This window comes from Acipenser ruthenus, chromosome 38 (assembly GCF_902713425.1).
Source record: "Acipenser ruthenus chromosome 38, fAciRut3.2 maternal haplotype, whole genome shotgun sequence".
Lineage (NCBI taxonomy): Eukaryota > Metazoa > Chordata > Actinopteri > Acipenseriformes > Acipenseridae > Acipenser > Acipenser ruthenus.
Window position 1 is genome coordinate 297,354 of NC_081226.1, and position 12,647 is coordinate 310,000.

At 45.1% G+C, this 12,647-nt stretch overlaps 2 protein-coding genes across 3 annotated transcripts in view; both read right to left on the reverse strand.

Moving 5' to 3' along the window:
• Positions 1 to 212: 212 nt before the first annotated feature.
• LOC131707116 (phospholipase A2 inhibitor and Ly6/PLAUR domain-containing protein-like) lies at positions 213 to 5,754 on the reverse strand. The gene is made up of 5 exons (XM_059009309.1): positions 5,654 to 5,754; positions 4,408 to 4,527; positions 2,517 to 2,666; positions 1,765 to 1,878; positions 213 to 1,149 (listed from the first exon to the last, which is right to left on the reverse strand). Exons 1-5 carry the CDS (start codon positions 5,700 to 5,702, stop codon positions 947 to 949), a joined length of 636 nt encoding a protein of 211 aa, XP_058865292.1. The 5' UTR covers positions 5,703 to 5,754; the 3' UTR covers positions 213 to 946.
• Positions 5,755 to 7,955: 2,201 nt separating this feature from the next.
• LOC117433899 (HAUS augmin-like complex subunit 5) overlaps positions 7,956 to 12,647 on the reverse strand; it is a 12,887-nt gene continuing 8,195 nt past the window's right edge. For both annotated transcript variants that reach the window (XM_059009211.1, XM_059009212.1), the window contains 7 exons: positions 12,129 to 12,291; positions 11,676 to 11,756; positions 11,045 to 11,190; positions 10,231 to 10,345; positions 9,641 to 9,779; positions 9,173 to 9,305; positions 7,956 to 8,841 (listed from right to left, as the gene is read on the reverse strand). In XM_059009211.1, the coding sequence (XP_058865194.1) occupies positions 8,715 to 8,841; positions 9,173 to 9,305; positions 9,641 to 9,779; positions 10,231 to 10,345; positions 11,045 to 11,190; positions 11,676 to 11,756; positions 12,129 to 12,291 (904 nt within the window). In that variant the 3' untranslated portion in view covers positions 7,956 to 8,714. The remainder of the gene's footprint in view (positions 8,842 to 9,172; positions 9,306 to 9,640; positions 9,780 to 10,230; positions 10,346 to 11,044; positions 11,191 to 11,675; positions 11,757 to 12,128; positions 12,292 to 12,647) is intronic.

Sequence of the window (12,647 nt, forward strand, 5' to 3'; positions counted from 1 at the left end):
TAGAGACTGATCACTCTCAGAGAATCAAAAATCATATTTATAGATATATTGCCCAATGTATAGAAGATTATTACTTCTTTCCTTTTTTATTTTATAACCATGTAAATATTATATAATGTATGTCTTTGATTGTTAATTGTGAAAGGGTTTCTGTTCTTATCTCAGGGTGTGTGTGTGTGTGTGTGTGTGTGTGTGTGCGTGCGTGCGTGCGTGCGTGTGTTTTAGTGCAGCCAAGCACCGATGCTAATTAATAAACCCGGCTTCTTGTCCAATCCCGGCCCTGGAGGCGCGGTCCACGTCATGTTTGTTTAACAGGTAAAATGAGGTCATGAACGACTTCACGGTGTGGATGAGGGTTTTAATTGATTAAATTAGATCTATGCAACACTTACAAGCATTGCAGTAGCTTCACACTCATTATCTTCTACTGTAGTAATACCGTTTGTAACAATTCTGTGCGGTTCTTAGAAAAAAAAAAACACGTTAAGGTCTTTCATGCTGCAGTACACTCGCTGTGCACTAGAGGGCGCTGGCGATTACTACTAGAACACACTAGCTGATCTAACCTGCAGGGCATATGACGTAACTAGTAATATTTAGGGATTTTATTTATTTATTTATTTATTTATTTATTTATTACAATGGTAGGCTTTTGATGCCTTGGTAACTACACTCACTTATTTATATTGAAGTCTATGAATTCTCAATACAGAACTCAGTACAGAACCATTGCAATGCCGTTTCAGACCATAATAAAAGACTGCGTTGTATTATTTAGAACAGGGGTGTCTAATCAGTCATTCACGATCCTGGAGGGCCGTCAGTCCACTCCAGGTTTGTTTAACAGGTACAGTGAGAGGCTGACCGACTGCAGGGTCTGGATGGAGGTTTAATGAATTGGTTCGATGAAGCCATTTCGAGCCAGAGTGGCAGGGCACGCTATGGTTCAGAGGAAGAAGGCTGAGAGGGGAATCAGTATGAGCAGGGAGCTCGGATCTAGAGGCCGGGCGCTGTTGCAATCTTTGGTTTTGCAGCAGAATCTTCTCCCAGTGAGGGAGTCCTGGATGAACCGCGACGCTGGGGAGTCCACGTCACAGAGGCTTTTCGAAACGCATCCCTTAACGCCATCCTCTCTCCGCCCTTCGGTTCCTGCAATTAAACCAAAGTAGTAAGCAAGTCAGTAACATACTGTACACTACATCCCCCCAAGCCTCAGAAAAACTGGACTTTTTAATTTTTATTATTATTATTTGTTTATTTAGCAGACTCCTTTATCCAAGGCGACTTACAGAGACTAGGGTGTGTGAACTATGCATCAGCTGCAGAGTCACTTACAACTACGTCTCACCCAAAAGACGGAGCACAAGGAGGTTAAGTGACTTGCTCAGGGTCACACAATGAGTCAGTGGCTGAGGTGGGATTTGAACCGGGGACCTCCTGGTTACAAGCCCTTTTCTTTAACCACTGGACCACACAGCCTCCTTTTTTAAATCTGCGATACGTTTCCCCTGTCCTGGGTAAAATGTAGTTTCCTTTAATCTGGGTAACCTGGACTCTCCTTAGCAAGAGAACAGTTTTCCATTGTGTAGCTTAATTTGCACCTGCAATTCAGGGTGTAAACCCAAGGACGTAAGTCCCAACGAAGTGGTCAGACAGCGAAATCATTGCAGCGTGATACACTGACACCCAGACAGCCCGCCTCCGACACCCCCATGTCCCGATACGCTCCGGTAGAGAGGCCCGGACCTGCCAATTTTCACCCACCTATTTTGAGACAGTGGTCTTCACTGGCGGAGCATTTTACTTTCGATCTGCATTTTGGTTTCACTCCAAAGCTGCCATAGCACTCCAGTTTAGCCAGCGGCCTGTCTTCAGATGCTGTAAATGGGAGACGGAGACATGATCTGATGGGTAGATCCCGAGATTCTCCCCCGCTAAATAATGTCAAACCCGAGCTTCATGACAGCCAGATAAGCCCGTGGCCAGCCGATCTGATTGAGATCAGTCGATTGAATGGGACGTTATCAAACAAATCCCACAGCAATGGGCCAGTAGGTATACCTACTAGCCTACTAACCCCTAAATCTACCCCCTACCCCTAAACCTAATGTCTACCACTAATCTAATCTCCACCCCTAAACCTAATTGTGTTACCATTAAAATATTTTTTTTATTATTATTTCAACACTGCTTTTTAGCGCCCTCTAGCGGCTACTACATCCGACGTCCATTAAAGCGCTTGATCCGAACCTAGTCTACCTGTTGGGACGCTAGTCGGTACCTACTGGCCCATTCCTATGCGCTGATTTTTGCTTGATAACGTCCCATTGAATCGACTGATCTCAATCAGACCAGGTGCCATGGCATAGGTGTAGAAAGACGGCTGTACGGACAGAGAGACCCACCCCACCCCATATCCCTGTGATCTGATATTGCCACAAGCTTAAATGTAATGTTAAATCTAAGCTTTGAGTCAGCTCGGATAAGCACCCCCCGCCCCCAGGTTCTATATTCACCCGTCACGTGTTCAGTGTTGCAGCTATCCGTCTGGCAGCATTTTAAATTGACGTGCCCGCTTGACGTGGTGACGTTGAAGGAGACGGGCTTGTCACAGAGGGCAGTGGGGTAACACGACCGGAAGACTTTGGTCACACGTTTCCCGCCACCTTAAAAGCAAGCGAGGTTTGTTCAGAACAGTGAAAGAAGGAAAAACGCGGTCAAGCGCACCATTAGAAAAGTCATGTTCCATTTACATTAGAAAGAACCCCAGCAATGGGCTGTGTGTGAATGGGGCGCCTTAGCTTCGTCACTGAGAACTGTTAGACATCGCTTGGTAGAGATAATTATATTTGATTTCTTTTTGCACAATATATGTACAGCAGCGGCCAAAGCTTTGCATCATCACCTTCTAGAATTAACTTAATTTTGCTTCATCAAGTCGAATGAAACCCGCTGAATAGCGTTATGTTGACACACTGAATTACACACCTCCGCTTTGTAGTTTTCCATATATACTTAATGGAACACTGTCAGAAAATGGAGAAATCTAACATGAAATACTGCTGTGCTACTATTATGGCTTCCGGTAGACTTTATGTGCGATATCGTTTTGTAGTTTCTTTGATTACATGATGTAAATAAAATATCTCAATTATTCATATAGTTTCTTTTTTTAATTATATTTTCAATCCTAAAATTCTAGATGATGCAAAACTTTTAGCCATAGCTGTAAATACACAATTGTATCAGAAAGCGGTTAGGATTGGAGTTAGGGTTAGGATTGGGGTTAGGGTTAGGATTGGGGTTAGGATTGGGGTTAGGGTTAGGATTGGGGTTAGTGTTAGGATTGGGGTTAGGGTTAGGATTGGGGTTAGTGTTAGGATTGGGGTTAGGGTTAGGATTGGGGTTAGGGTTAGGATTGGGGTTAGGATTGGGGTTAGGGTTAGGATTGGGGTTAGTGTTAGGATTGGGGTTAGGGTTAGGATTGGGGTTAGTGTTAGGATTGGGGTTAGGATTGGGGTTAGGGTTAGGATTGGGGTTAGGATTAGGATTGGGGTTAGGGTTAGGATTGGGGTTAGGGTTAGGATTGGGGTTAGGGTTAGGATTGGGGTTAGGATTGGGGTTAGGGTTAGGATTGGGGTTAGTGTTAGGATTGGGGTTAGGGTTAGGATTGGGGTTAGTGTTAGGATTGGGGTTAGGATTGGGGTTAGGGTTAGGATTGGGGTTAGGATTAGGATTGGGGTTAGGATTGGAGTTAGGGTTAGGATTGGGGTTAGGGTTAGGATTGGGGTTAGGATTGGGGTTAGGGTTAGGATTGGGGTTAGTGTTAGGATTGGGGTTAGTGTTAGGATTGGGGTTAGGGTTAGGATTGGGGTTAGTGTTAGGATTGGGGTTAGGGTTAGGATTGGGGTTAGTGTTAGGGTTAGGGTTAGGATTGGGGTTAGGGTTAGGATTGGGGTCAGGGTTAGGATTGGAGTTAGGGTTAGGATTGGGGTTAGGATTAGGATTGGGGTTAGGGTTAGGGTTAGGGTTAGGATTGGGGTTAGGGTTAGGATTGGGGTTAGGGTTAGGATTGGAGTTAGGATTGGGGTTAGGGTTAGGATTGGGGTCAGGGTTAGGATTGGAGTTAGGGTTAGGATTGGAGTCAGGGTTAGGATTGGGGTTAGGGTTAGGATTGGGGTCAGGGTTAGGATTGGGGTCAGGGTTAGGATTGGGGTTAGGGTTATATCGTGCACAAGGATTTACACATTAAGTACATTGTAATTATGTATAATAACGTTGCAGTTATGCGTTTACTTCACACACTAATTAAGAGACAGCGGGCTGGTTAGGCATTGATTTCATTAACCAGAACTTTATCTTCGCTGAATAGGGAGAGCAGTTTAGTTAGCGGGCGCGGCTCCGTACCTGTGAGCACTGTACTGATGGCAGAAACGCAGGAGCTCACCGAGGCATCGCAGGTTGTTTCAGTCCCCAGGCAGGAGGCCCAGTCCTCCGCAGTACATGTCAGGCATTTGAGAGAAGAAACTGAAGCAACAGCGAAAACATCGGTTAGAAACACACACAGGAGCACGTCGATTAAAAAAACAAAACAAAACTCCCGCATCGCGATTTATATAGAACAATCAATCAATCAATCAATCAATCAATTTTGATTTTATATAGCACCTTTTATAGTGGACCACCATCACAAAGCGCTTTACAAGATGCAGTAACAACAAGAAAATCCATAATACTTTAAATACAGAGAAATGCATAATACATGCTATACAGGAAAAAACAATGCATAATATTAAATACAGTGAAAATGCATAATACATGATACAGTAGCAACAACACAGCAGCTAATAGCAGATATCAGGCTTAACGAGCATGGAAAGCGAGAGAGAACAGGCGGGTCGTGAGAGCTGACTTGAAGCGAGCGACAGTGGGAGCGTCACGCACTGAAGCGGGGAGAGAGTTCCAGAGAGTCGGATCCATGAAGCTACACGAGCGTTAAAACTTCTCCTTGCATTCGCGGGTCCTGGATGTCCTATAATCAAACGCATTCTGACATTCTGAAATGATCTTTTTAAAAAAAGAAGTCGCGATACTCCCCTCTCAATCTAAAGTGTACCACGCCTTATATCTCTGACTCCCGCAAGTCCCCACCGAGCCCCACCCTTTCTTACAAATCCACAAATAACAAAACAAGTATTGATTAAGCCGACCAAGATAGCTTCCCCCCCCCCCCCCCCCCCTCCTGTGATAAACGAATAATACAATTCTAAAGCATATCTAAACAAAAAAAAAGTTTATAGAGACACTAACTCACATACAGCTCATGCACGCCATGACTTTACAGTGCGGGTCTTTTTCAGCACCAAGGACAGCGTCCAAAGCACTGCCAGACCCATTCACCTCTAAGTAACTTAAATGCGCCTCTTACAACACGTTACACGTATTATTATTATTATTATTATTATTATTATTATTTTTTTATTATTATTATTATTATTATTATTATATTTTATTTTTCGATTAACGCGCACATGTATGGTATCCATCTCCTTAGTCAATGCCTACAAGCGTTTACTTCATTTGAGCTCCTAAAGGATGGTGATTTCATCCAAGCCATTGACGCGTTGTTAATATATCGATCTCGGCGCCTTACCTATATGCAACAGCGCGCAGAGGATGGTAAACGCCGGGATCGGTTCCATTGGGGGTTCATGGTTTTAAAATCCCGCTGCTGGGCGTATTTATTCAGCAGGTCTCGGGTGGGGGCTGCGAATTTGCTTTGGGCAGGGCAGGACGTCACCCGCCTCCATATTCTATTGGGCTTCCCTGCCGTTAAATTAACCGACAGCAGCACGGCTGAAAACGCGTCAGAGCGGGGACTGGGGAAGGGTTATCGGTTTATATAAAAGCGTGTGAGTTCTGTCCATGTTTCCTCCTTTATAAAGTTATTTACTAAAATCTAAGACCAGATATAAACAGGCAGCGCATGAGACATTATTATTATTATATTATATTATATATATATATATATATATATATATATATATATATATATATATATATATATATATATATATATATATATATATATATATATATATATATATATATATATTCTGTATAATCTACGCTTTACTCAGATATGCAAGTGCTGTATATAACCCAAAAGCATTCAAACAGAGGCTAAAGCAGGAAGCAAGGACGAGCTTTCGGGGCTCGGTGCACCACCAGGGGAGACCCGGGGTTTGATCCAGCACCCTTGCCTCAGCTCTCCCGGTCTCCTGGGACCAGGTTTCAAGCCGCTGTTCCCGGGAAAAAAAAAAAAGTTTCTTCGTGTTGCCTCAGTTTAATAGTGAGCTCACACTCTGTTTTGTATCTTTCAAGCGAGCTCGTTAATAATTTAATTCTCACTCATAAAATATGCATGTTACAAAATAACAGCTCCAGTCTGCTTTCACTCGCGGTCTGGCGTTCCGCCCGCGCTGTCCGGCGTCGACACAACAAAAGGGTACATCAAAAAACATACCAGCCCAGCAAGAGACACATGCAACCTTCCGTCTACACAAGGATGCGTGTTCATCGTGTGCTTTAATTTTAAGAGTTTTAAAAAAGATACTGTGAACGTCAAAATCTGCATTGAAAAACAAAATTGATAGGTTATAAACTACAGCGCGTAAATCAGTCCTGAGAACCGCGCTACAGTTTATAATAAACGTTTGGGAAAGAGAAAGTGCCATTCGGCTCATCAAGACTCTTCTTAGCACAGAATCTAGTCTTTTTTTAAATGTTTCCCTTGTTTTAGATCATACGTCACCACGCAATTCCACGCAGTTATAATTCTGTGTAAGAAAGCGTTTCCTGCCTGCTGTATCCGAGGTCTTTTGTAATAGACTTCCGTGTAACACGACCTGGTTATTCTACAATGTAGTTTAAACTACCCATGCCAGCACAACGAATTCTTCTCTTCTCAATATCGTACACCATATACTTGAAGTTCATGATTAATAAAGACTGGCTTCCTCCTCCATTAGTTTCCCAGCGCGAAACTAAGTTTTAAAATATCTCAATATGCATTTTTAATAAATGGGCACAACCGCATAATTGTGGGCATCGGGCAGTGCTGTTGTATGATAGTAAAGCAAACTATGAAATGCTGGAAAACGGACCAGATGAGTGTTTTTTTTTTTAAATGAACAAAATATAAAAGGAGAAGGCTTCTAATGGGGCTTTCTTTATTTTCTAAATCATTTTTAATTGACCCTCTGATGCAGAGTACAAGAAGTGAAACTGTAAGAAATATAATGGCCTATTTAATCTATCGATCGATCGAGACAGACAGACAGATATAGATAGGGCAGCAGTGTGGAGTAGTGGTTAGGGCTCTGGACTCTTGACCGGAGGGTCGTGGGTTCAATCCCAGGTGGGGGACACTGCTGCTGTACCCTTGAGCAAGGTACTTTACCTAGATTGCTCCAGTAAAAACCCAACTGTATAAATGGGGAATTGTATGTGGAAATAATGTGATATATTGTAACAATTGTAAGTCGCCCTGGATAAGGGCGTCTGCTAAGAAATAAATAATTATAAAATTAATTAATAGATAGATAGACAGGCAGATAGAGGTGTTCAGAAATGTTTGTTATACGACTTCAGTACAGAATAAATGAGTGAATGTGTTTTATTCATGACAAACCACAATACAAAAAAAAAAAAAAACACTTAGCAGATCAAAGTAAATCCTACATCTAAATACATTAAACTGCACTGTTATTTTTTTTTTAAAAGTTACTGGGTCTTATTTCAACTCGATAGTTTGAAACTTTCACCCGACCCCACACCTAGTCCTGAGATTCAAAACTACCCCAAATACACCACCATGTCACAGTGTTTTTATATTTAGAATTTTTTTAAAGAGTTTGTGTGAAGTCTAAGGAGTTTAAGAAGTTGCCTTGCCCTTAACTTTGAAAAAAAAAAAAAAACACAGCGACTGAAGGGGATACAATATAAATGATCAGGGGATAGGAGTTTGAGCAAATCGGACCCCAGCATATACATAAAACAAAAAAAAAATCCATCATAACTGCAAAAATATCTCTTATTATTAAACCTACAGACCTTTTTTTCTAATGCTGTGAGAAACGTGACTTTTTCAAATCAGATTTAGCAGGGCCCTGATTTGCTGGCACTCAAATTCCTGACCCACAGTCATTTCAACAAGGGAAGTTCTGAAGTCCACTTGGTAAATCATTTCGAATCATCACCTCCTGACACAGAAAATGATCTGCAATCCGAATCTGAACGAGAATCTGGAAATCACCGCGGGACCACATTCTCAGTCACGCCTCCCCTTGCTTTGATTCTAATAATATTATACATTTCTTTAATAATACCCCCCTGAACGGAACGTCTAGTCTTTCTAAAGATGGGTGCTGGCTGTGTGTGTGCAGTGTTATTTTTATTAATAATGAGTCAATTATCAGACGCTTTTATCCAAAGAGACTTCCAGAGACTAGGGGGGTGAACTCTGCATCATCAACTGCTGCTGCAGAGTCACTTCCAATAGGGCCTCGTTTGTTTTAGGTCTCATCCGAAGGACGGAGCACAAGGAGGTGAAGCGACTTGCTCAGGGTCGCACACAGTGATTGAGGAGGGATTTGAACCTCCTGGTATGAAGCCCCTTTTCATGAACCACTGGACCCCCTCCCCCCCAGGCCTCACTGCCAGCCCCCTTGTCTCTGCTGTAGTGCCTTGGCTGCCATGCTCCACCTCTCGATCCACTGCTGCAGGGTCAGGCCGTGTCTCCTCTCCTCAGGGAGGCAGAGCTGAGCCGGCTGCTCCCACCTGAGTACAGAGAGAGAGAGAGAGAGAGAGAGAGAGAGAGAACGAACGAAAGACAGAGTGATACAGAGAGAGAGCGCGAGAGAGAGAGCGCGAGAGAGAGCGCGAGAGACAGGGATACAGAGAGAGAGAGGAGAAGGGGGTTAAATCAACTGAATTCACATTGTCATCATCTGCAGGGATATATATACCACCATTGCACAGAAACTGTTACAAGAATGCTCTGTGCAACCCCCATGCCTGGGAAATGAATGAAACAAACATAACAAATTGCAGAGGGCTGTATCGCATCAATATCAGGGTCTGCCATATATTCTAAAGACATTTCACTCACCACTGCGTCACGGCCGCCTTGACCTCAGAGCCGTACTCCAGACACTGGCTGCTCTGCTGGGAGAGATGCTGGACAGTGGGCAGGAGGTTAGTGACCAACTCCCTGTCCTCCGACCTCACACACTGCAACAGAGCTGGAGGGGAGGGGAGGAGAGAGGGAGAGAGACGCAGAACCCCTCCAGTTAACACTCATGTCAAAATTCATCACAATAGTTTCTTGAGATGTAGCTAAAACTGAATCAATTAGCAAATCTCCATAAGGCCGTGTGTGTGTGTGTGTGTGTGTGTGAGAGACAGAGAGTAGGAGTGTGTGTGTGTGTGTGAGAGAGAGACAGACTAGGTGTGTGTGTGTGCGTGCGTGCGTGCGTGCTGTGTGCCAGAGACAGACTAGGTGTGCGCGCGCGTGTGTGCGTGTGCGAGAGAGACTAGGTATGTGTGTGCGTGCGTGCGCAGGTGTGTAAGACTTTACCCTGCAGATCAGCGGCGGGCAGCAGCTCCTCCTGCTGGTGAACGCTGTGTAAGCAGCTCTGCTTGAGTTCCAGGAGGTGTTGCAGGCGTCTCAGATCCAGCTTGAGAGCCATTGTGTGGAAGCTGAGCTGCTCCGGAGCCTGGGAGAGAAGGAGGGAGAGAGAGGGAGAGAGAGAGAGAGAGAGAGAGAGAGAGAGAGAGAGAGAGAGAGAGAGAGAGGGAGAGAGAGAGAGAGAGGGGGAGAGAGAGAGAGAGAGAGAGAGAGAGAGAGAGGGGGAGAGAGAGGGGGTAGAGGGGTAGAGGGGGAGAGAGAGAGAGAGAGGGGGAGGGAGCGAGAGAGGAGAGGGTATGAAAACCTCACCGAGGGAGTGTAGAGTGACAAACACACAAGCATCTTCAATCATTTACCTAAACCTGGTAATCATGTTTCAGAATCCAGGGTTTGGAAACAGGACTCCCATTCCAGGTTTTCCTACGAGTCTACGGTGTACAGGTAACAGCTGGGACGTGTCTTATTAAACTCCTAGTAAAACCTGGAACGGATCGCCCTGCTCTGCAATGGGAGGGTCCTGATTCAGGACGGACTCTCACCCTGTAGCGGGGGAAGGCCAGGCTCTGACAGGTGCTGTCGAAGATTCGTGACTCAAACGGAGCCGAGGCGTCCAGACGGTGAATAGAGAGCTTGTGAGCTGGAACTCGCAGTACACTGAGAGGGAGGGATGAGAGAGAGGGAGAGAGGGAGGGAGGGAGGGAGGGAGGGAGGAGAGAGGTTGGGAGGGAGAGAGAGAGAGAGGGGGGAGGGAGAGAAAGGAAGAGAGATTGAGAGAGAGAGAGGGATGCAGAGAGAGGGAGAGAGAGGCTCATCAATGAAACAATGTGGGTAGGTCTGTATTTTACTGTACTAAGAGTGCATTAATAATAATAATAATAATAATAATAATAATAATAATAATACTACAAACTGATTAAAGATTCCTATATTTGCAACCGTTTCAAATCTTTTATTTAAAGACTTGTTTACCAGTTCAGTTGTTGTTTTGTTTTGTTTTTTTGATCTGAATGCGCTGCGCTCGCTCGTTCACCATGTGATCGCTCCCTGCAACCAATCTGATTGGTGGATAGCGCTCTGAGGAGTCAGACGGATTTTGAAACGCTGCCCGAGTGTTGAAAGATAAAGGGGGAGAGTCGCGTTGTGGCTACGTGGACGGCAGTGACCAAACCAGCCGGTTTCACCTCCTTTATTTCCTCCCTCATGGATTCAGTGTCATGTCCTGAATCGGATTGTGATTTGTATTTATTCTGGAGATCCAGTAGCCCTGACCGCTGCGACGCGGGCCAACGCCAGACAGCAGTGCCCTCTGATCAGGGTCCTGTTGGTAAATGAGCTGGTTTGGGAAGGACTCACCCGTCCACGTTCCTCCGGGACAGTGCGGCCAGGGAGAGGCCCCCAAACTGCCGCAGCTCTGTGCTGACAGCGCTGTGCATCTCCTGCGCCCCCAACTCCACATCCCTCTGGTGACGCTGCAGCCTGTCCTGTACGAAGAGCTCGATCTGAGGGGGCAAGCACACAAACAGACACACAGAGACACACACACACACAGACACACACACACACACACACAGACACACACACACAGAGACAGTGATACAGACAGACAGACACACACAGAGACAGATACAAACAGAGACAAACACACATGACACACACAGACATTGATACAGACAGACAGACACAGAAACAGACAGACAGACAGACACACACACGGATATAGACAAACACAGAGACAGATACAGACAGAGACAAACACGCGCACACACACATAGACAGACACACCGACGCACACATGGATAGAGACACACACAGAGACAGATACAGAGACAAACACACAGAGACAGAGACACACACACACAGACACACACACAGAAACAGAGACAGACAGACAGATAAAAAAAAAACATTAGAGTCCCAGTTGACAGCATCTCTGGTCTCAAAGAGGAATCAGACTCCCGTTAGAGCTGTGGATTGAGGAGGTTACCTCTGCTTTGACTTTCATCAGCTCAGCTTTGGCTGTGGAGTTTCCTTTGATGAGGCCCCGAATCTGCTCCTGCTTCTTATCCTACAAATAAAAAAAAAAAATACCCCACGACAGGAGAGAAACTGTCAGAGTCCAACCTTCTCAGAGCCTCGTGCCGGTGAGATTTTACAGTTTCTGTGATAAACCATCCACTCGATATATCGCGGGTGTCAGGGTCCAATACGAATCTGCTATATATCGAGGGCCGCGCTACAGCGAGAGACCCACAGAAAAACAAATAGGCTATTAGTTAGCCAATAGGACCTAGTTTGTTTTTTATCCTGAAGGACGGAGTCTTGCTCAGGCTCACACACAGGGAGTCAGTGGCTGAACTGGGATTGAACCTGGGATTCCTGGTAACATGCCCCTTTGCTCTAACCACTGGACCGCCATGCCACCCTATCCTTCCCTTACCACTAGCTGCCTGAAGTCCATGATGCTTTGCCACTTGTGCTGCAGTGCCAGGATGGCCCCCTGTTTGCCCCTGGCTGTCTCTGCCCAGTCCTGGCATTGCTTCTGCAGACAGTCCCTCCGTGCCTTCACCATGGTGAGCTGCAGCTCCAGATCAAACACAGCCCTGCGGGACGGGGGGGGGGGGGGTCAGGAAACACAAGCCTCTATTAGATCACAGGAGTCTGGTTTCGCAGAACCTGATTAGCACTAATCTGGGACTTGCAGTCCCAGAGGCAACGTACAGCCATGGATGAAAAGCTTTGCATCACCCTAGAATTTAAAATTGTCATTTATGACATCATGCAAATCACAAATCAGCAGGTTTCATTCGACTTTACAAAGCAAACTGTGTTCATTCTACAGGGCGATGCCAAACTTCTGCTCCCTAGCTGTGGCAGCTGTGATGATGGGGGCAGCGAGGCGCTGATAAATGAACAAGGCACTGGCTAGTTAATTCTATTACAGGGGAAAACAGAGGCA

What these genes read in the sequence shown, in the direction of transcription:
- LOC131707116 (XM_059009309.1), bottom strand. Translation starts at nt 5,702, where the DNA reads ATGGAACCGATCCCGGCGTTTACCATCCTCTGCGCGCTGTTGCATATA. An exon ending in CATCAGTACAGTGCTCACAG is followed by an intron (nt 2,667 to 4,407) that starts GTACGGAGCCGC and finishes CTTGCTTTTAAG; the next exon opens with GTGGCGGGAAACGTGTGACC. An exon ending in CAACACTGAACACGTGACGG is followed by an intron (nt 1,879 to 2,516) that starts GTGAATATAGAA and finishes TCCCATTTACAG; the next exon opens with CATCTGAAGACAGGCCGCTG.